The 27175-nt window shown below is 48.1% G+C and overlaps 5 protein-coding genes across 9 annotated transcripts; 4 read left to right on the top strand and 1 right to left on the bottom strand.

Moving 5' to 3' along the window:
* Window positions 1-923: 923 nt before the first annotated feature.
* On the top strand, window positions 924-4220 carry LOC6732864 (brain-specific homeobox protein). Its single transcript, XM_002079938.3, has 4 exons — window positions 924-1541; window positions 2010-2284; window positions 2608-2910; window positions 3362-4220. Exons 1-4 carry the CDS (start codon window positions 1099-1101, stop codon window positions 3628-3630), a joined length of 1290 nt encoding a protein of 429 aa, XP_002079974.1. The 5' UTR covers window positions 924-1098; the 3' UTR covers window positions 3631-4220.
* Window positions 4221-5853: 1633 nt separating this feature from the next.
* On the top strand, window positions 5854-8254 carry LOC6732863 (fructose-1,6-bisphosphatase 1). 2 transcript variants are annotated; one of them, XM_016178051.3, is made up of 4 exons: window positions 5867-5953; window positions 6520-6591; window positions 7006-7349; window positions 7533-8254. In XM_016178051.3, exons 2-4 carry the CDS (start codon window positions 6570-6572, stop codon window positions 8196-8198), a joined length of 1032 nt encoding a protein of 343 aa, XP_016025587.1. In that variant the 5' UTR covers window positions 5867-5953; window positions 6520-6569; the 3' UTR covers window positions 8199-8254. The 2 variants fall into 2 exon arrangements, with proteins under 2 accessions (XP_016025588.1, XP_016025587.1); XM_016178052.3 differs by lacking the exon at window positions 6520-6591 and having other exon boundaries at window positions 5854-5953.
* Window positions 8255-8738: 484 nt separating this feature from the next.
* On the bottom strand, window positions 8739-10937 carry LOC6732862 (tRNA-dihydrouridine(47) synthase [NAD(P)(+)]-like). Its single transcript, XM_002079936.4, has 4 exons — window positions 10814-10937; window positions 10605-10755; window positions 10247-10547; window positions 8739-10168 (listed from the first exon to the last, which is right to left on the bottom strand). Exons 1-4 carry the CDS (start codon window positions 10843-10845, stop codon window positions 8835-8837), a joined length of 1818 nt encoding a protein of 605 aa, XP_002079972.2. The 5' UTR covers window positions 10846-10937; the 3' UTR covers window positions 8739-8834.
* A 129-nt stretch (window positions 10938-11066) lies between these two features.
* On the top strand, window positions 11067-12505 carry LOC6732861 (GTP-binding protein 10 homolog). The gene is made up of 3 exons (XM_002079935.4): window positions 11067-11222; window positions 11282-11804; window positions 11863-12505. The coding sequence occupies exons 1-3, from the start codon at window positions 11181-11183 to the stop codon at window positions 12447-12449; spliced, it is 1152 nt and encodes a 383-aa protein (XP_002079971.1). The 5' UTR covers window positions 11067-11180; the 3' UTR covers window positions 12450-12505.
* Window positions 12506-12770: 265 nt separating this feature from the next.
* On the top strand, window positions 12771-26905 carry LOC6732860. 4 transcript variants are annotated; one of them, XM_039293868.2, is made up of 9 exons: window positions 12771-13062; window positions 13126-13854; window positions 15429-15574; window positions 15637-15966; window positions 16026-16284; window positions 16352-17434; window positions 17494-19988; window positions 20049-26004; window positions 26073-26905. In XM_039293868.2, exons 2-9 carry the CDS (start codon window positions 13206-13208, stop codon window positions 26495-26497), a joined length of 11343 nt encoding a protein of 3780 aa, XP_039149802.1. In that variant the 5' UTR covers window positions 12771-13062; window positions 13126-13205; the 3' UTR covers window positions 26498-26905. The 4 variants fall into 4 exon arrangements, with proteins under 4 accessions (XP_039149802.1, XP_039149800.1, XP_039149805.1 ...); XM_039293866.2 differs by having other exon boundaries at window positions 12771-13854; XM_039293871.2 differs by lacking the exons at window positions 12771-13062; window positions 13126-13854 and adding an exon at window positions 14572-14662.
* Window positions 26906-27175: the final 270 nt, after the last annotated feature.

Below are 27175 nucleotides of genomic sequence, written 5' to 3'. Positions count from 1 at the left end.
GAGCCCCTTCCCCGCACAATCTCCTTCTCTCTGAAGGATCCAGGACTTTCCGCAGTGCGAAAAAACGGATGCTCAAAGCAACAGGACGAAACAGGACGAGTATAGTGGCGAAAGCAACCCCTCGGCGAGCTCTTCGCTGATTGGTGGCTGGCTGGAAAGGAGGCACGCCCCCTTTTCGATGGTGTCACTTGGTGGGTGTGGAGAGGATGGGGGCCGGGTGTCCTTGGTGGGTGGTGTACTGCTATGTGGGGCTCTGATTCAATTAACCGCGCGGGGAAAAAATATATGAATGCAAAGCAGGCGAACATGTGGCCTCCAACCCAGCGGGTACAGTTGCGCTGGCTCCACCTAGCAATTATCCTGTCACAGCAGCAGAATCGATTGTTTAATTCAATTATAATAATTGTGGCATTTAATGCACGCACATCATCAGCCAGACAGACAACAATGGCGGCCGTGACACGTTAATTATGACAAGTGGGTGCCAATTGGGTGGCTGGCGACGTGGCAGGATGTGCCTGCCTCGCAAAATGGCGGCAGAGCAAGGACGCATAGTTGTGCAACTTATTTGCGGCTAACGGGGGTCAATTAAACTAAGGTTTTTCCGCACTAATCGCATGTCCAGTGGATGCCAGCAGAGAGATGGGTGCTCGAAATCCTGCCAGAGCAGGACAACCCTATGCGCATGCAAATCGAGGGGTGTGTTCATGTGCCCGCTTACGGGGATTCCCCGAATATTGCCGCTCTAAGCGGGCACCGCAAAGCGGGCCAACTGCAGCCGGATTGAGGAGGGGGTGGCACTGCCTGCGCTCGCATTTTTTCCCCCCGATTTTCCTTTTCCGCAGGATGCAGGACCATATCGCCGGCTCGCTCGCACATGTCTGCTGGCAGCTCGTTTAGAGCAATTTGCTGGTTGATGTGCGGTGATTGCCGCAAACTCAACGCGACCGTCAACGAGCAAACAACATAAGCGCGCGCGCGGTCCAAGGACACGTATATATCCCGGCTGGCTGGCACATCCTGGCTCCGGTCTCCAACACTGCTCCTCCTGCTCCTCCTGCTCCTCGTGCTCCTCCTGCTCGGCCATCCTCCAGTGCAATGGCAATGCTTAATGAGGCCAGCTTGAGTCCTGCGGACGCACATGCTCATGCCAATGCCACCACGCCCACGCACAGCAAGGCGGCGGCGATGGCCAGCGCCACCACAATGCTGACCACAAAAACGCCGTTCTCCATCGAGCACATATTGTTTCAAAACTTAAATAGTGCCAGCAATAACAATAATAGTAGTGATACCAACGGCATCGCCGCAAACAGCAACAACTACGCGCCAAAGAGCAGCAGAAACGCGGTGAAAAGTGCCAGAAGCGCATTTGCCCACGACAATAATCCGCACAAACATCCGTCGCAACATTCGCATCCGCCGCAGTCACATCCGCCGGCGTCCGCATCCGCATCCGCGACGGCTACTGCCCGCAGCAACCAGGCTGCGTCGGGTTACGCTGGCGAGGATTACGCCAAGTCCTTGCACAGCACTCCACGGTTGGTTTCCGAATTCCATGGCTTATTACTACTGCAGTGAATTTTTAGTTAAAAAACTTTAATTTTAAGCCCATATAAATGACTAGAAGAGTGAAAAAGAGTGATTAAACAACGAAATATGTGAGAAAAGAAACTTATATTAACTATGTGAAATTACTAAAGAATAACTAAACATTAAACATTAGAATTCAAATAGGATCCATAGTAAACCCGACTTAAAGACACACTTTGAACTAGCATATGATGATTTATAGATCTTTCTTTGGTTTATGTTCTTTTAAATAATAGAATATTTTTTATAAGTTCAAAGATATTATGAAAATGGAATTGAAGTTTATCATAAAGCTAAAAATATCTGGGGATATTTGTATATATACATACCATCATAAAAATCACTTTTTGGACAAAAAGAGAATAGTTTAACATCGAAATACCAATAGACCCCTAATTGAACCCCTTGCATCGTAGGTCCAACCACCACTCACGACATGGAGCTTCCCACTACAACGGAGATCAGATTTCGCAGCAGTTGGGATCTGGAGCGGCACAACATCCGCCGGTGCCCACGACTCAACCTCAACCTCCGCCTCCGCCGCCCCTAAATGGAGGTAGTGGTGCATCCAATGGAGTACTCTATCCGAATGCACCCTACACCGATCACGGATTTCTTCAAATGACCCTCGGATATCTCTCGCCGTCGTCGGGCACCTACAAGTCCGTGGATCCCTATTTTCTATCACAAGGTGAGTTAATGCTCGGTATTATAGAGATATCTTCTTAGATGCTTCGAACTCATTGAAACTAAAAGTTAATTCTAGCTAGAGTTTAATCAAAAATTAAAAAGCCAGCACATTTATTTTCACATTAAGAACTTTTTCAAAATGAAACACAAATTAGTAGGACAACTGATGTTGAAGTGCAGATTTTTGTGAAAAGCTATGTGGCAGCTTCATTTAGGGGCACTAAAACCCGGAATATTCGGTGTAAATGGCCATCAACACCGAAAGTTTTCATTTGTTCCAACTATAACGAAGTTAACCAAATTTGGCATCCCTTGCCCTTCCAGCCAGCCTGTTCGGGGGAGCGCCCTTCTTCGGAGCGCCTGGCTGTGTGCCGGAACTGGCCCTCGGACTGGGAATGGGCGTGAATGCCCTGCGCCACTGCCGCCGGAGGAAGGCGCGCACGGTGTTCAGTGATCCGCAGCTGTCCGGCCTGGAAAAGCGGTTCGAGGGCCAGCGATACCTATCCACGCCGGAGCGCGTGGAGCTGGCCACCGCCTTGGGACTCAGCGAGACGCAGGTGAAGACCTGGTTCCAGAACCGCCGCATGAAGCACAAAAAGCAGCTGCGCCGCCGCGACAATGCCAATGGTGAGTACATTGATTCCATAATCTTCAGTTTTAGCCTAAATTTATAATGAGCAAATTAAATATTACGAAATGGATAACACTCCTTAATGTAAAATCAATTATCCTCCTTAAAATGTTATTAAATATTCAAAGCTTTGCTGGCCTGTTAAGAACAAATAGAAAGAAAAAGAGCTGCTCAAGTTTTCCAACTTTTAGACAATGAAATATTTGAGTTAGCAACTAAATTGTCAAAAGGCATTTTGAGCAGAAGTGGTCAGCGGTTTTCAAAGTGGTCACAAAGCACCAAAAAGTGGAGTGTGGAGTAGTTTCTTTGAGGAACTTTTGGACTATCAATTAGACCTTTTGGCTTTTAGCCAGCTCCTTGTGCTGCAAAAAGTTTTGCTCAAGTTTCTACGCAAATCAAATTAGTTCTAAATTTTGTGGAAATTTCTTTGACTCTTCCATGCCGCAGAGCCCGTCGACTTCTCACGCAGCGAACCGGGCAAGCAGCCGGGCGAGGCCACCTCCTCCTCCGGGGACTCCAAGCACGGCAAACTGAATCCCGGATCCGTCGGCGGCACGCCCACTCAGCCCACGAGCGAGCAGCAGCTGCAGATGTGCCTGATGCAGCAGGGCTACTCCACGGATGACTACTCCGATCTGGAGGCGGACAGTGGCGACGAGGACAACTCCAGCGACGTGGACATCGTCGGCGATGCGAAGCTCTACCAGTTAACATAGACAGTTCGATCGGGATGAGGACCTGGATCCTAAAGTAGTAAAGTTTTCGGTGTTTTTTAGTTGGGGAAATACAACTAAGAGGAATTTGCTTATCAAAAAAATTCACTTTGATTAAATTAAATTAATTTGATATTAGACAAGCACAGAAGTTACAAAACAACACATATCTTATCAGCGCGACATGGTTATACCTATTTAAAAATATCTATTATTACGATTTAGTAAGAACTATAGTTCCTTATAATTGTGGAAACTTACCCATGAGCTTCACATTTGAATTAATTGATTGATTTTCACAGATACCATCCAGCTACTCGAGTTGTTTAGAACTTGTCCAAAAACACCTATATTAGTTTATATATTTTGCTATAATCATGGTTGTATTTCCCCTAGATATTTGAATTGAATCGAAAAGCCGTGTAAATACCAACGAGTTCTTGAACGAGTTTTCTAGTCATGTATTAAGTCTTAAACTAATCAAATTTAGTGATTGTATTCGAGAACTTCCATTTTAAGATACATTAGTTCCCTGCGACTTCTTATCCAGAACATAGTGCTTACAATAAACGGAACGGAGCGAATTACGCGAATGCTGGAAAAGTGTTACTGGGTGGGTGGTGCCCGCCCCTCGCCGGGCAATCAAATCCAATTGACAACACAAAGTAGTAACTAATATGGTTAAGCAGCGGGAATACTGATGTATGGGGTTGCCGACTGCCACGCCCTGCGCATGTCCTGCCGCCCAAGTGGGCGGGCGGAAGCGGGTGGGATTGGATTGAATCGGGGTGGATGGAAATGCACTTAACAATGGCAAAATAATTGCGGGTTTTCAGACAGCCATTTTAGTGAGACACCCATTGTCAAGTGCGGAGTGGAGTGAGCAGGTAAAAGTTAAATGTTTCAAATTGATTGGTAATTACGGGTTAGCAGGAATGCTCTCGAAAAAATTAATAGTTCACACAATTAAGCCTTGGATGAAATGTAGTTACATATGTTTATATGCATGTAGTTACTTTTTCAGTCATCTAAACCCATGATCTATTTGTTGAGAGAAGTTATCATTTTAAGGTTGATACCTTGGACTGTAAAGACTTTTCTTGACGTCAACGAGGCATATTCCAAATCTATTCTGGCGATTAAGTGGCTTATGTACATATGTTTGTTAATAATATGTATTTTTATAGATATTTGTTATTTATATTTATTTAGTGTGTTTGACTTATGCTCAACTTGGTAGACACGCTCTAATCTGTCGCGAATAAATAATAATTCGGAATAATATACAACCTAAGGTCGAAGCAATGACAAGGCGCAGTCGCTTTAGTCACTTGTATTTTCTTTGTAAATACAAAAACTAATAAGTAGTACTCTGAGGCTTATCGTTCTATTGATAAGCCCAATGCGAATTAAACTGCTGGGGACGAGCCTCCCTCGATTATAAGGGGTTGGCAATAAAAATCACACACGCCACTTAGTAACTAAGCCCACTAAATGTTTTGATTTTAGACTCTTAGTATAACTCATATTCCCATGGACCATTTTACAATATACTTACTTCTTAAAATACTCTTACAGTGAAGCTTTTAACAATGGCATTTTCATCGGTCCACTCTCCTCCGCTCTTCATATGTTGCCCCCTCTTAGTTTTGGAGCCATATGTCTGCAGCTTATGCTCCCCATCTGGACTTGGACTCTCTTCCACTCCGCTCTCTCTTCTATATACTTTTTCCGTGTGTATGCTATTTACGTGCTATCAGTTGCCGTTGAAAACAAAACAAAAAGTAAGAGAGGGGGATAAACAAACCTACCTTTCTATTCCCTAACTTTTATTGCTGATGACTTGAATAATAGTTCAGTTACGATCATACGCATGATAAACAAAGAACCTACATGGAAACAATGTATTTTTATAAAACATTAAAAGAATCTTCTTCAATTATATATCAAGTATATTCTTCTATATAATACTTTATGATTTCTTCAACTAATTAATAAACTATAATAGCTTAGTTATACTCTTATCAGGAATATATATCCTTAATTTTATTTATAAATGTTTATATACCAGTGAATAGTACCAGTTATAGTACCATATAAGATCCTCATCAGGATCATCAAATATTATTATTCCTTATTCCCCAATGTTATGCTCCTAACAACTCAACCAAGTGCATATACCCTCTGATAGGGCGTGGCCGGCAGTGACGTTTCGCTGGCTTTTCTCAGCCGTCGTCGTGGCCGTGGACTAAAGCCAAAAGTAGTCTCTTTAGATCAGCCGTCGACCGCGGTTCGTTGTTTGTTTGCCAGAGTTTGTCGATTTGTTGTAAGTGAAAGTGCATCTCTTGGGTTCTCGGGGAAGCTCCACAAATGTTTGAGGTCAATGGCGGCGTTAAGGACACGTCTGAAAGTCATTTAGATCGCCCAGTGCTATGGATGATTAACAGAGATATACGTATACTTTCCTATAGATACTATGTTTACTTATACTCTATCCGTTCATATATACTCAGTTAATCGGGTGCTACGCGGAGACGTTCCCAAAATAAATAAGGGGGCACGTGTCCGATGTATCAGATCCGCCGGCAGAAATATTATTTTGTGGTTCTATATATTTTTCCATAACACATTTGTACGATTTTTTTGTGGAGCAAACAGGTTATCAGCCAGTCAAATACAAAATAACAACCAGACACCACAACCACATAAACAAAAACACGCATAATCAGAGTGACAAGTTTTTGATAGTGATTTTTATGCAACAAGCCCCCGAAAAAACCACTAGAGTCAGAACGAGGTCACCGATTTGACCTTTCGATAGGAGCACAGACCCTCGCTTCTACTAAACTCAACTAAATTGGTAATTGTTTCCACCTTAATGGATCCCCACAGGAACCGCACCATTTACAGAACGTACTGCAACTACATACATATAACCAATAATGGCGGCCAGTAGCGGTGATTGTAAGTGAAGTAGCCTCCTGCTTCCTGCTTCCTGCCTCCTGCTCCTCCAATGTTGGCCAGCTCCTTTTGCCACAATGTGCTTTTCTTCCGGCCCACCCATAACTATAATATTCCCGCCTGCACTGCCCAAACTCGTTCCACTGACCAGAAATATTTTTAACCAGTTAATTTCGGAGCATTAAACCACGCTTCTGTTGTATAGCCCCGTATTTAATCCCTCCTAAATCCTTTACACTACCTATATTTGTTATTTATACTATTATTTACCTAGCTTGTTTTCCTAAGTTTCATATTTTAAAGTAATATTACTAATATAAATAATCGATTTAATCAATTTAATCCAATCCTATGCTAATCCTCTCCCAATCCATATCCACTAAAATTTATAACCAATTTTTTTTGCATATAAAATAGCCAAAATGACCCAACAGGGACCAGCTTTCGACTCCAATGCGATGACGCTGACGCGTTTCGTGCTGCAGGAGCAGCGAAAGTTCAAGAGCGCCACTGGCGATCTCTCCCAGCTGCTGAACTCCATCCAGACCGCCATCAAGGCTACATCATCCGCAGTGCGGAAAGCCGGCATCGCCAAGCTCCATGGCTTCGCTGGCGACGTGAATGTCCAGGGCGAGGAAGTCAAGAAACTGGACGTGCTCTCCAACGAGCTGTTCATCAACATGCTGAAGTCATCCTATACCACATGTCTAATGGTTTCCGAGGAGAACGAGAATGTGATCGAGGTGGAAGTGGAGAAACAGGTAAGGCTATATTAGAGTCTATAAGCCTTAATATGTGACCAATTGTTACGAAATTTGGTATGAGGGTGTGAATTAGCTTTCAGCTGTCAGCTAAGATGGCTCTATCTCTAAGATCTAATCTCTATATTTTCTAGCCACATTTAATGATGTTTTCCTATAACTTATTCGCTCCTCCACCTCCAGGGCAAATACATCGTGTGCTTCGATCCCCTGGATGGATCTTCCAACATAGACTGCCTGGTGTCGATCGGTTCGATCTTCGCCATTTACCGCAAGAAAAGCGATGGTCCGCCCACAGTGGAGGATGCACTGCAGCCCGGAAACCAGCTGGTGGCCGCCGGCTACGCGCTGTACGGCTCGGCCACAGCCATTGTCCTGGGCCTGGGCTCCGGAGTGAATGGATTCACTTATGACCCGGCAATCGGAGAGTTCGTCCTGACCGATCCCAACATGCGGGTGCCGGAGAAGGGAAAGATATACTCGATCAACGAGGGATATGCAGCGGATTGGGAGGAGGGTGTCTTTAACTACATTGCGGCCAAGAAGGATCCCGCCAAGGGAAAGCCCTATGGAGCGCGGTACGTGGGTTCCATGGTCGCGGATGTGCACCGCACCATCAAATACGGCGGCATCTTCATCTATCCGGCTACAAAGTCCGCTCCCAGCGGAAAACTGCGTCTGCTGTACGAGTGCGTGCCCATGGCCTATCTGATGATCCAGGCTGGAGGCCTGGCCAGCGATGGAAAGATCAGCATTCTGGACATTGTGCCCAAGAAGATCCACGAGCGCAGTCCCATATTCCTAGGATCCAAGTCCGACGTGGAGGAGGCGCTCAGCTACTTAAAGTGATTGTTGTGACTACAGTAACCTATCAATAAAGATGATTTATATTTTTTATTAAGAAATGCAAGTCCTTGAGCCGTTCTGCCCCTAAATTTATGATTAACAAAATTGGCAAAACGATTTCTCTACTAGTTCTAGCTGCATTCCAATGGTGAGATTAACGGATTAACAGAATGGCTTAACATCTGATAGCTTCTCCATTGGAGGAGAACAAATGTTCAACTGATTCCTGCTATCAGATGGAGTGATAGGTTCTTACTTCACCTGTTTCGCGGATTGGCCCGGTATTACAGTACCGCCGGGTTTTTGGCCCAATTTAATAATAAATTTTAAAGCTAGGGGAGAGAAGATTGGTGTTGCAACAATTGAATACCAGTTGTTCATCTTATGGTAAGCAAGAATAGTACAAATCAAGTATCACATACACATATTTGTGACTTGCAGATGGAAAAACTATTTCTAGGATGGAAAACTAGTTCTGAAAAGAACGTAATAGCTAACCATACACCTATAGTAACAGGTCCGTTAATATAAATAAACAAGCTGTTAAAAAGGATAGTTTTTTAATTCATTTAAATTATACATTTAGTTATGTCGCACTACGCATAACTTCAAAAATACAAATTTACACACGAGAGAAACCTAAAAGGCATTCGCCTTGTGCTTGGGTACAAAAGTGAAGCCTTCTGGCACCCGACCCAGCAGCGATTCACTAAGCTTCACCCAGTCAGCTGCGTTGCCGGAACTCATGAGGGTCTCCATTTCGTCGCGTCCGCGGTACTTTTGCGGTCGAGCGTTGATCTTTTGCGGCGGCGCCGTCTGCAAGGCCTCGGGTATGTATCGGTACAGGAAGGACTGCCATTCGAGGAGGAATCGGCGAGTGGTCTCCACGCCCTTGGTGTCGGAGCCCCAGTGCTCCATTCCGTAGTTGCAGAACTTTTGCAACATCTCGTAGCGTTGCCCGGACGATGGGGACCAGGCCTGTTTCTCCTTTATCTCTTGGAATATCCATGGCTTTATTAACGCGCCGCGTCCAATCATTACGGAGCTAACGTGGGGCGCCAGCGTCCTTCGCTCAACGTAATCCTCGTAGCTGAGTATGTCGCCATTGCCGATCACCGGCATGCGCTTTGCCTTGGCGGCGCACTCCTCGATGTAAGCCCAGTTGGCGTGTTTAGTATAGCGCTGCTCCCTGGATCGCCCGTGCAGGGTCACCGCCGAAGCACCCCACTCTTCAACCAGCGGAAGCAGTTCGTGCGCTACGCTCTTGTCTGCATAGATGCCTGTGCGCATCTTCACGGTGAAGGGCAGGCGGTCCGACAGGGCTGCACAGCTGCGCACTGTCAGCTCCAAGATATTGGTTCGTCGCATCAGCGCACTGCCGCCGCCTTGCTGGTAAATCAGATCTATCGGGCAGCCAATATTAAGGTCAATGAAGTCCACCTGGGCCGTCTCATGAATAACCTGTGCCGCCTGGTTGATCATGTTGGGATTGTTTCCGCATAGCTGGACTCCAAAGACGTCCTCGCTCTGGTGTCGCTTGGTCAGGGCCCACTCCTGGCCCATACCCTTTAGAAGAGGTTGAGCACAGGCCATTTCGCCACAGGTGATGTCTGCACCGAACTCCTTGCAGATTCGCCGGAAGGGCAAATTGCCCAACGTGGTGAGTGGCGACAGCACGAGTTTCTCTCGGAAATCCACGGCGGGCTTCTGGTCAGCATCTCTGCCGGTAGCGGAGTCATTAATTGCACAACCGGTACTCTTAGAATCCGTCTGTTTTTCTGCATCTATTTTCTCTGTGGTTTCACTAGGTTGCTTTTCTCCTGCAGTTAGGCTGACTGTCTCTTCAGACTGATTCTTTTCCTTCTCCTGTTGTTCCTTTAGCTTTCGCGCATCCCTCAGCTTTTCAGCCATTTTTATAAGCTCCTTGCTGCGGCTAAAGTCATATTCATGTTTTCGCAGACGCACTTGGAGTTCTGAAAAGAGGTTCAGTTAATGAGTTGATTTAAGTTCTTTAGTATGAGTTAGCTGATATGTGCAGGAGAATTACCCACCTGAACTGACGCCATTGCATGTGGTTGGAGGAGCCTTTTCATCGTAGTCTTCCCTTTTGAGGTTCCTGCCCTGTTCATTAGTGTGGGCCTTCGCAAAGCGACAACTCACACCGCGGGCACAGTAGCCCTTGGTGGTGTACACATAGCATTCAGGGCCCAAATCCTCTCCCTTGGCGGCCAAGTAGGCGTCCAGATCGTGGACATAGCGACAGTTGGCCAGGGAACAAGGTTCTCCACCGGTTCCATCGATCAGCGAGTGGCACAGATGCGAGTACCGCTCGTCCTTGAAAACTGGTCGGTTCTAAAAATACGATATTTTGTATAGTATCTATATTTCTTAGTAGAATTATTTACTAACCTTGTTCTGTCCACGTTTGCGTTCCTTTTTATCCCATTTCTTTTTTTCACCGGCTTCCACTTCTCCACCGTCCTCACGTTTTCTTTTGTTTGTCTCGCTGTTTTCGGTGTTAGCTGCAGCACTGCCGCCATCGGCTTCAGTTACCAGGTATCTAAATGGTATAAAGAGTAAATTAAATGAACCAAATATTCGCTATTAAGCGTACTTACTCTGGTTTGATGTAGCAAATACCGGAATCCATTTCACAATAAACAGTCGCACGTGTTGGTATGCGTCTTCTTCTACCTTGTTTTTCTCAATCAGCTGCTTGCGACCTATCGATAGAAGCAAAGATAGTGGGCGCGTTCAGCATAACAGCGAACTGAATGGATTTTACTGGAAAACAACTTATGAATACTAAAATTAATATACGACTTACATGGGAATAATGAGTACTCCTCCCACCTTAAATTGGTTACTTAGAAGTTATTGTTCAAGCTAAATTAGATGACACCGATATATTTCCCTCCGTGGTCACGGTGAATTAGTCCCTTTTTGCAGAACTGCTCATCGCTATTGTATAATGCCGGCTGCGCGATGGTACAAATCTTTAAATTCCTGTTAAAATCCAGCAAATCTGTGAGAACATTACTATTGTACCAACATCAGAAGTAATATAAAAAGTTTTTAATGCCCAGCCCGGTCGTGCCCACTTTCGACCCAGTTTCCTGGACACACTGCGCCTGGCGGTTCGTGGAGGACATGGTGGAAATGGACTGCCCAAATACGGAGGAGTCGGTGGCCAAGGCGGTTGCGTCTACTTGGTGGCAAAGGAAGGACTGACTCTTCGCAAGGTCGTCCAGGGATTGAAGGATAAGCGAGTAGCAGCATCCAGTGGCGAGGACAGCAGCAAAGCCAGCATCTTCGGACGCCGTGGAGTTGACCAGAGGATCGAGGTGCCTGTGGGGGTCCAGGTGTATGACGACCAACAGAAACTCATCGCCGACCTCGACGAGCACGAGGCGACGTGCATTGTGGCGGGCGGAGGTACTGGCGGATGCACGGCCACCAATTTTCTGGGACGTCCCGGGGAGAATCGCACTGTAAATCTGGACCTAAAGCTCATAGCAGATGTAGGTCTCGTGGGATTTCCCAACGCCGGCAAGAGCACCCTTCTAAAGGCCGTATCCAATGCCAAACCAAAAATTGCAGCCTATCCCTGTGAGTTATTGCTAGATCGAGTTGGTATTTGATCTTTAATTTACCACTCCTTCCTCAGTTACCACCATCCGACCCCAGATTGGAACCATCGAGTACAGGGACCTGCGCTCCATCACAGTTGCCGATCTTCCCGGTCTGATCGAGGGCGCCCACGCAAACTTCGGCATGGGTCACAAGTTCCTGAAGCACATCGAACGCACCCGCCTGCTGGTCTTCATGGTGGATATATTTGGCTTCCAGCTGAGTCCCAGGCATCCGCATCGCGACTGTTTGGCCAATGTGTATGCGCTCAACAAAGAGTTGGAGCTCTACGATCCATCGCTGTTGGAGAAGCCCAGTGTCCTGCTGCTGAACAAAATGGACAAGGAGGGTGCCCACGAAATCTTCACCAAAGTAAAGCCGCTCGTCAGCGATTTGGCCAGCGGACTTGAACAGTGTCCCGAGGAACTGCGTCCGAAACAGGTGCTCAAGTTCGACAGCATTGTCCCCATATCGGCCATGAACTCGTCGAAGATCACGCAGGTGAAATCGCAGCTTAGGAGGACCCTGGTGCGGCTGGCTGAGAAGCAGTTCCTGGCGGACGAGGATCAGATCAAGGAGAAGCTAAGACAGCGCGTTGGGCTGGTGGGTCCCAAAATTACCTAGTTGTTATTGTAAATAGTTTTGTGAGCGGTTTAAGAAATTAAATTAAATGTATAGCAGCGGAAATGTGTTTGTATTCCAAACTGAGTAGTTTCCTAAAATTCATTCTTTAAAAAATAAGACATGAAAAATACTTTTTGTCAAGCGTCCTGTGTGCTTAATTCTTTGTCTGAAATCAATTTGAAAACTTTTACTTTACCAGGATATCAAGAAAAATACACAATCCTTAGTTTTTCCAACATTGTGTAAGTCCTTGGGAAGCATCCTTTGAATTGAAAACGATTTCGAAAGCTTCCCATGCGATAGGAAAGCTCCCGCACCGATAGAACCGCTATCGATAGCTGGCTGCTGGGGCCCCACCGCTAAGTGCGCTCCACAAACAGTTTGTTGTTGTGTCTCGCTGTACGTTTCGTTCGTCGCGCGTTCGGGAGCGAAATTAAGCGTAAAATGGTCAAAACCCAACGCCCGCTTCGAGCCAATATTAAGTGCAATTGCCGAGCAGTTGCAGAGTGCCATGTGTGAGTTGCCGCGGCAGTTGGAAAATGCGAAATCCAAAGGACAATAGCAACAATGCCAGTTCGATACATACACACAGACGGGGGCCGATGAAAAACTGGTATATAAAAGACGCCAAAAGCTTGCGAAAAAGAGAGCTAACGCGCCCCTAACTTGGCTGCAGGACAACACACCACAAGGCGAACCGAAAGCAGGCGACACTTACCAGGGGGCAGCATAAACACAGGCAGCACCGCGTCCGTGATGTCACAACAACACCCCCATCACGCCCACCCCCACCACTACGTCCACCACTACCCGCCCCCCGTGACGCCCATGTCCATGCAGCAGCAGCAACAGCAGCATCAGCAGGCGCAGCTGTCGCCTCAGCAGCAGCAGCAGCAGCACACCAATTGGTACTCACATGTTGCTTCCTACCCCACACCCCACTCGGCCTTCGGCCCCGCCCCCGCCCCCTCATGCAAGGCCGCCAACAACAGTGTCAGCGGCAACAACAACAACAACATTATGGGCGGCGGGGGATACGGGCCGGGGGGTGGTGGCGCGCAGGGCTATTATGGCGCCGCTGGCGGTGGCCTCAATGTCAGTGGGGCGGTGGTGGGTGGTGGTGGGCCGAGCTACGGCCTTGGGGCCAACACAGTGGCATATGCCCACAACCAACTGCTGCAGTATCAACAACAACAGCAACAACAACAACAGCAGCAGCAACAACAGCAGCAGCAACAGCAGCACCACCAGCATCTTCCGCAGCACTTAAGCCAACAAAGACCCTATATGGGCCACAATATCATGGCCGGCAGCTATCCTTATATCAAAAGCGAACCCATGGAGGCCTACCAGCAGCCCCCGAATCCCATGGCCCCGCCCCCGGCACCAGAAGTATTAATAAAATGTAAGTTCCCGAAAATGAATGTATAGTACGATTCAAATTAGTTAGTAATCATATTTTATGTTTATTACCGAGTGTACTTCCTTGAAGTGGATTTACAGTGGGTTGGGTTTTTGTGTATACTTAAAGAGATTCCCAGAGAACCTGGAGACGAAAATAGCTATTATAAAAATGAGAGTAATTCTTTTAATTACTATGCAAATTAAAGCACACAAGCGCGAAATAATGTAAATTTATGGCAACTGAAACACTCAATTTTGCGTAGCTGCCGATCCGGATTAAAGACCAAATATGTTGATTTATTAAGCCCCTTGAATGGGGAAGTAGAAATATTCAAATCGAAAATCCCTTTACGCCGGAGAAAGTCCGGAAAACCTAAGCGCAAAATCCGCCTTTGCCATAGAAACAGATACAGAATACACGCAGTATATCCAACTAACATGGGGCCATTTTCCTATAAGTAGCGTAGTTTCAGCTCCATTTTGGCGTCGAATCAATAAAACGTTTGTTGAGTTTCGCTGAGGTTTGGCGCTTGTTTCGTTCGGATGGTTTTCGGATTCGGATTCGGATTCTGATTCGGTTCCACCGCTCGTCAACCTACGGCTCTGTATCTGTATCTTGCTCTGTTCGGTTCCGTACCGTGGCGTACAATTTGGTTCTGTTTGCGCGCCTCTCGGTATGTGCGATGGTACGGTTGTCAGTATGTATCCATTTGGCAAATGTGTACTCGGATAGATGCTTTATACTACCGGCGTAACCTATTCAGTTCGATTCGTACGCACACATGTGCATGCACTCGTATGTCCGTCCAGTGAGTGTGCATTTCATCTCCCTCCTCACATTTTTGGAACGGGTTGTGGCGGGGCACTGTCTTCCAAGTCGCTTCTTATGTAACGTGCCCCCGTAGACTAACCTACAAATGATTGGTCCCGCCCCGCACTCCCGGTGTTTCCATTCGAATGGGCGTGTGGGCGGGGCTGAATGCAGAGAGTACGACAAATATTATTGGGTACGACGCCCAAAACATTGATACCATAGGTAATGATTTTCAGTCTCTCAAACATGTTCGCGTAATCCGGATATCAACTTTAGTATACGGATGCAGAAGGCAAGGTTGCTAATAAATATAAACACTAAGTCGGACAGACTAATAAATATTGGTGCTTTTATCTATTATTTGACCAATCAATGAGTCCAATACCTTTTACTTCAAAAATGATTTTAATATAGTTCAAATGCGAACAGCCTAGTATCCATATATAATGTAAATAGAAGAAATATCTGCAGAGCACTCGGTTATCTATCAATTTTATGTAGGGGCAGTTAATTCTTATCACCAACCAATGGGGAGTACAAAATACAATTCGAAACCATAGAAACAGCAAACAGTGGATACAGAATTTTCATCTGCGCAAAGTTTTAGCATTTCGCGGTTATATAAATCATTAAATTAATTGCCAGCATTAATAAATTAGATTATAAGCATATTTATTATTTCTCTGAACCAAGTATTATATGTGCATACATTTGGTTTTTAATGTCATATTACAAAAAGTAATCAAATATTTCCTGAACAGCGGAACCCATTGACGAGCATTCCTACAAGTCCAACTATATAGACGACAATACGCCATTTGCTGACTTCAGCAAGTTCAGCGAATTCAGCGAGGACATGCTGAGTCCGAAAGTGGAGCTGACCGTAAAGGATGAGTCCTACGGAAGGGTGAGTTTACAATGGTTCCTTGCCGAAACTCACTCAGCATAGTCATAATTTCTATACTTTAGACCACTAGCAGTTTCCTGCGTCGCAAACAACAATCGGATCGGGGCACCGAAAGTCTGCCCATCTGCCAGCGCTGCAAGGAGGTCTTCTTTAAGAAGCAGGTCTATCTCCGCCATGTGGCCGAGAGCAACTGCGGCATCCAGGAGTACGACTTCAAGTGCAGCACCTGTCCCATGTCCTTCATGACCACCGAGGAGCTGCAGCGGCACAAGCTTCACCACCGGGCCGACAGGTTTTTCTGCCACAAGTACTGCGGCAAGCACTTCGACACGATCGCTGAGTGCGAGGCGCACGAGTACATGCAGCACGAATACGATAGCTTTGTCTGCAACGTAAGAAGCACATATAATTGGTCTCTTGGAACACTATATCATTGATCGTCCATTTGCAGATGTGCTCCAGCACCTTCGCTACGCGGGAACAACTGTACGCCCACCTGCCGCAGCACAAGTTCCAGCAGCGCTTCGACTGTCCCATCTGCCGCCTATGGTATCAGACGGCTCTAGAGCTTCATGAACATCGTCTGGCTGCTCCATATTTCTGCGGCAAGTACTACACGGGCGGACAGACATCTTCTGCCTCCCAATCCCAATCGCAGCAGCACCAGACCAACTACAAGCTGCAGGACTGTCATATGGCAACCATGGAGAGTAAGTTAGGAAACATTAGTAAAACAAAAAAACACCTTTTCTAACGTGGTATTTCTCTGTGTTTTAGTGCCCACAACCCCGCACCACAAAACCACTCCATCCGGCTCGTCTTTGCCGGCGACGGCTGCGCTGAATTCTCTACTGCAGCAGCGTCAGGCAAATGCCGACGGAGCTGCCATGTTCGCAGCATCCGCAATGAAGAACGAAGTGAATGTTAAGATGGAGCGAAGCTACAGCAACTCTACCAGCGAGTCATCCTACAGCGTTCAGGACAGTGGGTACAATAATGCCTATGGAAGTGACAGTTCAATGCACGCAGGAGCGATCGCCGGGCCACAGGCGCACTCCTCAACGCTGGACGACTCCGAGGACGCCTTGTGCTGTGTTCCTCTGTGTGGAGTGCGCAAGAGCACGAGCCCCACGCTCCAGTTTTTCACGTTCCCCAAGGACGAGAAGTACCTCAATCAATGGCTGCACAACCTCAAGATGTTTCACATACCCGCCGCCAGCTACGCCAATTTCCGCATCTGTAGCATGCATTTTCCGAAGCGCTGCATTAACCGCTACTCTCTGTGCTACTGGGCCGTTCCCACGTTCAACCTGGGCCACGACGACGTGGCCAATCTATACCAGAACAGGGAGCTCACCAACACGTTCACCACCGGCGAGGTAGCGCGCTGCAGCATGCCTCACTGTACAAGTCAGCGGGGTGAGAGCAATTTAAAGTTCTACAACTTTCCCAAGGACATCAAAAGCTTGATCAAGTGGTGCCAGAATGCACGACTTCCCGTTCAGGCAAAGGAGCCGCGTCATTTTTGCAGTCGCCACTTCGAGGAGCGCTGTATTGGCAAGTTCCGTCTGAAGCCGTGGGCGGTGCCTACTTTACACCTAGGTGCCCAATATGGCAAGATCCACGATAACCCAAAGAATTTGTACGTTGAAGAAAAACGCTGCTGCCTCAACTTCTGCCGTCGGAGCCGATCCTCTGACTTCAATATGTCGCTATATCGATTTCCCAGAGACGAAGTTCTCCTGCGACGCTGGTGCTACAATCTCCGCTTGGATCCCGGAGTGTATCGTGGGAAAAATCACAAAATATGCAGCGCCCACTTTATCAAAGAGGCGTTGGGTCTGCGCAAACTATCACCAGGTAAGTTTGAAAGGAGGTGCTGCGTTTGTAAAGAATATTTAAATGATTTCTTAATGTAGGGGCCGTTCCGACGCTTCACCTGGGTCACACTGACACCTTCAACATCTACGAAAACGAACTGTGGCCACCGCCAACGGCACCCAACAGTCACAGCAGTGGTCTCCAGCACCAGACGCAACATCATTCCTCACAACACTCACTGCAACAGCAATTGCACAGCAAATCGTACCACCGGCAATCGGCGGCCTCCACGTCCTCCTCCGCCAGCTCGGCAAACTCTCACTACGTGGATCCTGATCTAAGCGCCTCTTACCTTGGCTTAGGTGCCAGTGGATCTTCTGCAATGAATGCCAGCGACAGCATGGACGTATGTTGCGTGCCCAGTTGCGAGAGCAAGCGGCACAATAATGAGAACATTACATTCCACACCATACCACGCCGACCGGAGCAGATGCGCAAGTGGTGCCATAATCTGAAAATACCCGAAGAAAAGATGCACAAGGGTATGAGGATCTGCAGCCTGCACTTCGAGCCCTATTGCATTGGAGGTTGCATGCGTCCATTTGCGGTGCCTACGCTTAACTTGGGTCACGATGACGACGATATTCATAGAAATCCGGATGTGATCAAGAAGTTAAACATCCGAGAAACGTGCTGCGTCGCCGTGTGCAAACGAAATCGGGACAGGGACCACGCGAATCTGCACCGTTTCCCAAGCAATGTGTCCTTATTGACCAAGTGGTGTGGCAATCTCCAGCGGCCTGTTCCGGATGGAAGTAAACTTTTCAACGACGCCATTTGTGAAGTACACTTCGAGGATCGGTGTCTGCGCAACAAAAGGCTAGAGAAGTGGGCAGTGCCCACACTATCGTTAGGCCACGAAAACATCCCATACCCGCTGCCAACGCCGGAACAGGTTACGGAGTTCTACGCTCGACCCACTGCGCCCAATAATGGCGAGGAACAGGGAGAGTGCTGTGTGGAGACGTGCAAGAGAAATCCCAGTGTGGACGACATCAAGCTCTATCGGCCGCCGGAGGAAGCTTCCGTGTTGGCCAAATGGGCGCACAACCTGCAGACGGAGAGTAGTCAACTGACAAGCATGAGGATTTGTAATCTTCACTTTGAGGCGCACTGCATCGGCAAGCGGATGAGACCTTGGGCTATTCCAACACTAAATCTGGCCGGCAACATAGAGAATCTCTACGAGAATCCGGAGCATTCGATGCTGTACAAGCGGCGGACTCACATGAAAGCCAAGCAGTCGGCTTCCGTGAAGCCCACTTGGGTGCCCAGGTGCTGTCTTCCGCATTGCCGCAAAGTTCGGGCTCTCCACAACGTTCAGCTGTATCGCTTCCCCAAGCTCAATCGCTCCACTCTGGCTAAGTGGGCGCACAATCTGCAGGTTCCTATGGTTGGCAGTGCCCAGCGCCGTCTATGCTCGGCTCATTTCGAGCCGCACGTGCTGAGCAAGAAGTGCCCGGTGCCGCTGGCGGTGCCCACATTGGACTTGAATGCGCCGCCCGGCTTGAAGATTTACCAGAATCCAGCCAAGCTCAAGGCTAGCAAGCTGTGTCTGCAGCGCGTGTGCATTGTCGAGAGTTGTCGTAAGACGCGGGCGCAGGGCGTCCAGCTCTTCCGACTGCCACATAGTCCAACGCAGCTACGCAAGTGGATGCACAACATCAAAACGCGACCCAGAGCGGCGATGAGGGCCCAATACCGTGTGTGTTCCCGCCACTTTGAGACACACTCTTTCAATGGCCGGAGACTGAGCGCTGGCGCCATTCCCACCCTGGAACTGGGTCATGACGACGAGGACATCTATCCCAACGAAGCGCAGGCTTTTGCGGACGAGCACTGCGTGGTGGAGGGATGCGAGGCATCCAAAGAACAGCCTGACGTGCGACTCTTCCGCTTTCCCACAGAGGATGACGATATGCTATGGAAGTGGTGCAACAATCTCAAAATGAACCCGGTGGATTGCACCGGCGTGCGCATATGCAATAAACACTTCGAGGTAGATTGCATCGGGCCCAAGCACTTATACAAGTGGGCTATTCCCACCGAGGAACTGGGTCACGACGACGCCGACATCGAGCTAGTGCTAAATCCCAAGCCGGAGGACAGGTATGTGGATCCTGTGTTCAAGTGCATCGTACCGACCTGCGGAAAGACGCGTCGCTTCGACGAAGTCCAGATGAACAGTTTTCCCAAGGACGCGAATCTCTTCGAGCGGTGGAAACACAACTTGCGGCTGGAACACCTCAGCTTCCACGAACGCGATCGGTACAAGATATGCAACTCTCACTTTGAGGATATATGTATTGGGAAGACGCGGCTAAACATAGGTTCGATCCCGACTCTAGAATTGGGTCACGACGAGACGGACGATCTGTTCCAGGTAAATCCGGCGGAGCTGCAGAGCAACCTTTTCGGACGACAGCGGCGAGTACACGACGAGTCGGGCGGAATAATCATCAAGCAGGAGTTTTCCGAGTCGGAGGATGTCAAAACGGACGTGTCTGATACCAAAGATTTCAATACGAGACAGGTGAGTTTTCTATTATTAGAGGAGCAATAATTAGCCAGCTTAATCCGTATTTTCTTTAAGGTTAAGCTCAGAAAGACTATGTCCGATCTGAAGTGTTGTGTGCGCAGTTGTGGGCGCAGTCGACTGGAGCACGGAGCACGCCTCTTTCCATTTCCCACCGGTAAGCAGCAGCACCTGAAGTGGCGCCATAACCTGCGCCTGGAGCCCGACGAGGTGGACCGTTCGACACGGATTTGCAGTGCGCACTTCAACCGACGCTGCATTGATGGCAAGCAGCTGAGAAGCTGGGCAATGCCCACGCAACAATTGGGCCACCAGGAGCAGCCGATCTACGAGAATCCGAAAAACATACCAGGATTCTTTACGCCCACCTGTGCTCTGAGTCATTGCCGAAAGCGTAGGAGCATTGACAACGATCTCCGCACCTATCGATATCCGAGGAGTGAGGATCTTCTGGAGAAATGGCGGGCGAATCTGCGTCTGGCGCCGGATCAGTGTCGCGGCAGGATATGTGCTGACCATTTTGAGTCACAGGTGCGTGGAAAGTTGAAGCTGAAAACGGGAGCGGTGCCTACTCTAAATCTGGGCCATGATGAGGGCTTAATATACGACAATGAGGCTATAAAGGTGGGCATGACCGAAGAAGAGGATGGCAGCTCGGAGATGCCACGACTGAAACCCAAAAGAGAGCTGATTGATGAAGAGGAAGAAGAACTAGAGGCTGAGGAGGAGCCCCATGAGCACGATATGTACGATGAAGATGAGAAGGACGGCCACTACTTCGATCCTCTCGAACTGGTCGAGACCTTTGCCGAACATCCAAGTGACGATGAAGGCGAGTATCGTGGAGATGAGGAGGATGAGCGCGACGAGGATGAGGACTTGGACGAGGCGGAGCACTTTCATCCGGAAAACCCACCCACTCCCCCAACTATCCCTCTGCGTCGCGAAAAGCCCGCTAATAATGTGACGCCCATCTGCTGTCTAAAGCACTGCAGAAAAGAACGCACTGCTTTTCATCTACTGAGCACCTTTGGCTTTCCCAAGGATCGCCAGTTGCTGCTCAAATGGTGCTCCAATCTACACCTGAATCCGGATGACTGCATCGGCCGCGTTTGCATAGAGCACTTTCAGCCGGAGGTACTGGGAACCCGAAAGCTGAAGCAAAATGCGGTGCCCACTCTCAATGTGGGCCACGATGAGCCACTTAGATACTCTTGTAATGGAATAGATCTTGACCAGGAGCAATTGCAGCCGCAGCACTCGGTTTTTCGGCTTTGGAGCCTAAAACACTGCCGCAAGAGGAAACTGACGGAGCCGCCGGACATCCGCCAAAGCAAGTGGAGTGCGGAAGTGCGGAAGATGCAGAGATTGAGGATGGAGATGAAAGTGAACATAGGGAGAGAGATCAAGCTGGAGGTGCAGACGGAGAGGGAAATGAAGATCAAGGAAAAGACTCCAATGACGAATCAAGGGAAGATTAAGTTGGTAAGATGTTGCATCAGCTCCTGTGAGAATGAGGACGTTAACCAACTACTTCCGCTGCCTGAGGAGCCAAATCTCTTAAGAAAGTGGCAGCATAACCTAAAGTTATCCGTAGACACGGACTTCAAGAAAATCCAAGTGTGTCTAAAGCACTTTGAGGAGCAAGTGGTGCAAAACGGAAAGCCCTTGGAGCAGGCAGTACCCACCTTACAGCTATATCAAAACAGTTGGAACATCAACAGAAACAGCGGAAGTTGTCTGTTTCCAGAGTGCAGAAAATCTTCATCGGATCGGTTAAGCTTTGTTGATTTACCTGGAAATGCGGTCATTAGAGATGCCTGGATGAGTCACCTTAATCTGCCACCCAGCACTGATGGTCTTCTTTGTAGTGACCACTTTATGCAACTCTTTGAACAGGTGGAATTCCCCAAGGTATTGGCCGCACAAGATTTGGAGGACTTGCAGTGGATTGCTGACGAACTTAAATGCGCTGTTCCCAGTTGTTCGTCCAAATATGATGGGGATCTTCAGCTTATCCCGCTTCCGGAAAAGGATGCTACCCTTTTGAAGTGGCTACATAACACAAAGATATCTTACGATCATTCAAAGCACAAAAGCTATCGCATATGTGTTCTTCATTTCGAGCCGACTTGCTTAGAGGCGAATTTTCCGAAAGCTTGGGCTATACCCACCTTGCATTTAAGCCACGATGACGAGCTGCATTTGAATCTCAGGCCTGAATCTCGCAGTGGTACTCCAAACAGCAACTCCAGGCTAACTCCATTGAGAATTAAAACAGATCTGGCCTCCTTGGGGAGTCCATGCTCGAGTGCAAGTCCTAGTCCTCGAGGCAGGATCAGGATATGTTGCATTTCCACATGTGGACAGATTGCAAGTAGTCAAGTTCGACTCTACCGCTTTCCCACCGAAGAGCAGGCCCTACTGCGGTGGCTGGTGAACACGCAGCAGCAACCTCGCCTTGTGGACCCTGCCGAGCTCTATGTGTGCCAATCTCACTTTGAACCAGACGCCATTTGCAAAAAACAACTTCGTTGCTGGGCAGAACCCACCTTAAACGTAGGCCACGACGGATTTGTTATCCCCAATGCCAAACACAATGGAAACATTGCTGGGGGCCAGGATACTGAGGAGGCGATGAGGCTTATCCGGGAGCGCTATTGCTCCGTACTGACTTGTTTCCAGGCTGAAGCCAGCGGTATAAGGCTCTATGAGTATCCCAAGGATATGCCAACTATACGAAAGTGGGCAGCCGCGTGTAGACATCGCTCCATGCAGGCCAGCAGCAATGGATTCAAGGTATGCCAGTCTCACTTTGCACCGGAATGCTTCGAGCCGGACACTTTAAATTTGATTGAGGGATCCGTTCCCACTCTGGAGTTAAGTAGAGGCGACATCGAAAGACACTGCCTAGTGTCTGGATGTGAAAAGGATGCATCTGGAGGACGTCTGCGCTATTACAAGGTGCCAAAGACCGCTGCTCAACTGAATGCTTGGAGCAACAACCTAAAGATGAGTTCCATGGACCTCGGATTGGGGGAGCAGCTCATCTGCGAGCGTCACTTTGAGCCCTTTTGCTTCGGTGCCCACAAAGGATTACGACCTGGCGCACTCCCCACTCTCATGCTAGGGCACGACGAAGAGGTGGAGATGTTACCGAACCCAGAAAGTCTCTGGCAGAAAAAAGAAGAGGTTTGCTGTGCCACTGAATGTGGTCGAATTTGGCAGCCTGGAGACACTAAGTTTAGTGGATTTCCTAAATCATTGGCGTTGGCTAAGAAATGGGTTCATAATCTTCAACTGAGCGTAGAAAATGACCAACTGAGCAGTCTGAAAGTCTGCAGTGTGCATTTCGAAGCTTCTCTCTTCAATAAAAGTGGCTTAATATCGGGTTCCATACCCACACTGGAGCTGGGCCATTCCTCTCAGGATATATTTCAGTCGGACACCCAAAACATGGGTAAAAGAACCATAATATCGGATCTTGATTGCATTTATCCTGAGTGCAAGGAACTGTGCAAAACCGTGTCATTCAATCTGCCCCAAGAAGAGGACCTACGCACAGCGTGGCTCCGTCACTTGAAGATCGAAGAGCCGTCGAGTGGTGTCGGTCAGCTATGCCCACTACACTACGTTATTCTTTACGAGCTAAGTATCAAAAGTTTTCCGGAGCACGTTTCAAACCGATTCCTTGAAGAAAACTACTATTCTGCTCGGAACAACAGGCGCGTCAAAATCGTTAGCTGTGCGGTTAAAGGTTGTGAAATGATCAGGCCGCGGGATAAGGTGCTCCTGCACGGGTTGCCGCAAAGGAAGGACATACTGAGAATGTGGGTTGAGAATGGCCAACTGGAGATTACGGAGCCGCAGCAGCAATATATGCTTAGGGTATGCCGCAATCACTTTGAGTCCCGATGTTCGTTTGACGACAGGCGGCTGCAACCGTGGAGCGTTCCCACTCTGAACTTACCTGGAAATCCAGTGCATCAAATTCCCACTAAGGAGGAGTGGCAGGAAATGACGATAAAATTGAACCAGGAAGCCGATACAATTAAATTGGAGAGAGAGGAGGAACAGGAGGAGGAAGAGCTGCCCGAGGAGGAAGAGCTGCTCGAGGAGGAAGTGGGTGACTGTTCTCTTCTAGAGCCTATTGTAAGAATGGAACACATCGAGTCCGATGAAGAAGACTCAGAGATGCAGGCTCTGGAGGTCCTTCTGGAGGTTGGTCACGTTGAGCGGATGGACAGCTACGAAAGAGTGGATGAGTCCTATACCGAACAAGCCGTCTACCAATCTAATGGCATTAGAAACCAGTACAATGCCAACCACTGCGCCGTTGAAGGATGCGAAGTGACCGTTGAGGACGTAGGCGGGACCATCAAGCTGCACAAGTTCCCCGCATCCTCGGAGGCCGCTAGGAAGTGGATGCACAACACCCAAGTCGACATGGATGAGAAGTTCTGGTGGCGGTATCGAATTTGCAGTTACCATTTCGAGCAGGAGTGCTTTCAGAGCGCCAGGATAAAGAAGGGAGCGATGCCCACTCTTCGCCTGGGACCTAAGAGACCGGACAAGGTGTACGACAACGAATTCGCATTGCAGGAGATTGAGGAGCTCATTGTGCCTGAAGACCTTCAGTTTGAGGATTCCAAAAAGCCGAAAAGGGAGGTAATAAAACTGTGTCTGCCAACGCCGGCTCCACCTCGAAGGTCTAGTAAGTTTTGTCAGATCGAGGGATGTATGAATCACCTGACCACTGAAAACATAACCTTGCACAAATTTCCCCATTCGGAGGACATGTGCCTCAAGTGGCAGCACAACACGCAGGTGCCTTTCGATCCTTTCCACCGGTGGCGATACCGGATATGTAGTGTCCATTTCCATCCGGTGTGCTTGCTTAACATGAGACTAGTCCATGGCAGTGTGCCTACCTTAAAACTAGGTAGCAAGGCTCCCACCGAACTGTTCGACAACGACTTCGAAGCCATTAACCTCAGGCTGGACAAGAAGTGGGGTCCGGACCAAAGTACCGTGCAGATAAAGGAGGAGGATGAAGATTCTATGCCGTCCCTGGAACCAGAACTGCAGCTTCGCGAAGACCAAGAGGTGGAGGAATCAGAAGCTACGCAAATACCCTTTAACCAGACAAATTGGAAGGGCCAATTGCGATTGCCTGTGAAGCAGGAAAAGGTCACTTACAACCAGGTGAAGTCAGGATACGATAAGTGCTCCTTAAGTCATTGCCAGCGGCAGAGATCTAAGCATGGCGTCCACATCTACAAGTTTCCCAAATCGAGGCTCCAACAGGAGCGTTGGATGCACAACCTCCGTATCCGCTACGATGAGCGAAGGCCGTGGAAGTTTATGATCTGCAGCGTGCATTTCGAGCCCCACTGCATCAGCCTGAGGAAGCTGCGCCCCTGGGCGGTTCCCACCCTGGAGCTGGGCGATAATGTGCCGGAGAAGATCTTTACAAACGAACAGTGCCATGAACTATCCACCGATCGCAGCGAGGCGGAGAGCGATGCCGATGAGGAGGACGGTCTGCAGGAGGACGAGGAGGAGGAGGATGAGTACGAAGAGGAAATGGGCCCGGAGGTGCGCATCAAGCGGGAACGGCGTTCCAAGCTGGATCCTTGGCCACCCGGGCAGGTTCCTCCGTGGAAAGTTAAGCAGTGTTGTCTTCCTTACTGCCGTGCCTTCCGTGGCGATGGCATCAAACTGTTCCGGCTGCCCAACAACCGCACCTCCATACGCAACTGGGAGCTGGCGACGGGCATGGTGTTCAAGGAGTCTCAACGAAACACTCGCCTGATTTGCAGCCGGCACTTTGAGCCCGAGCTGATTGGCGTAAGGCGTCTCATGCGGAACGCCATTCCCACGAGGCACTTAAGTCCGCAGGAACCGTCCGAGGAACTAAAGAGAAAGCCGGATCCTCCACTCCCAATCGCAACCTGTTGCATGGCTGACTGTCATCATAATGGAAATGTTAAGCTGCACAAGTTTCCTAGTGGTAAGTAAAGAAATTAGAAGAAAACTAATGTAAGACTCATGTAACTTTTATTATTTCTTTTATTAAAGACCCGGCGCTACTTAGGCAGTGGTGCCAGGCACTCAGGCTCACGGATACCCAGAGGTACCGGGGCAAACATATCTGCTCGGTCCACCTGCCCACCGACAGGACGGTCAGCTGCGTCATCTGCGGAGTGGAAAACGCCCAGTTGCCGATGCTGGACTTTCCAGAGCAGCGCAATCAGCGCGCCAAGTGGTGCTACAATCTCAAGATCGAGGCCATACCCAAGTGGGACCACTCCAAGCACATCTGCTGTCGTCACTTTGAGTCGCATTGCTTCCTCCAGCCGGGTGAACTGCGCCCAGGTGCAATACCCACACTGCAGCTGAACCACGACGACACGAATATATTCCTCAGCGACTTCGCCACTAGTCCGACAGGCAATCGGATCAAGGACGAGCCGCTGGACAACGACGACATGCTGCTGGTTTAGTCTACCCACATGGAATCATTTTAGTCTAGTTTTAGCTGTACCATTTTATAGACCTTTTTGTACATCCATTGTACAATGCCACATCACGTCTTCTAGTTTTACCATGTAGTCTCTACCGGTGATTTTAATGCGTTATTAATTCATAAGTGGCTTGTGGAGAAAGATATGCCATACAAAGAAACAAACAACACAAAATGTTCCTTAAGTTTTTGTTTTTACTTTTTATACATACGTACTTTAACTGTGAGAAAAATGTGTTTTAGTTTCCGTAATACTGTCATATATGAACTATAGATAATATATCTATAATATCCTGTAATATCCTTGAGCGTATATGTGTATGTAGACTTGTAGATGACCCAATATTAGTTGGAGGTTTTCTAAATATACATCATACTGAAACTGAAACTAGCTCTCTGCTTCTGGGGTGTCTATACGGAGGTCTTTCTTACATAAACCTAACCTAATTACTAACTAGCACCACATCCGCCTCACTAGAATCTGAAAGCTTATTTTAAACTTTCTATCTTTTACCGGTTAATGATCCTGATTGAGAATATTGTAAAGGGTCGAAAACGATGATTTTTACTTGTTCGAAATTGGCGGGCGTGTCATTGATAAAGGGTACCAATCTTACTATCCAATCGTACTATAAACTTAATTTTGCATATTTGTAGT

The sequence above is a fragment of the Drosophila simulans genome, chromosome 2L, assembly GCF_016746395.2.
Source record: "Drosophila simulans strain w501 chromosome 2L, Prin_Dsim_3.1, whole genome shotgun sequence".
Lineage (NCBI taxonomy): Eukaryota > Metazoa > Arthropoda > Insecta > Diptera > Drosophilidae > Drosophila > Drosophila simulans.
This window is presented reverse-complemented; position numbering and strand designations above follow the sequence as displayed.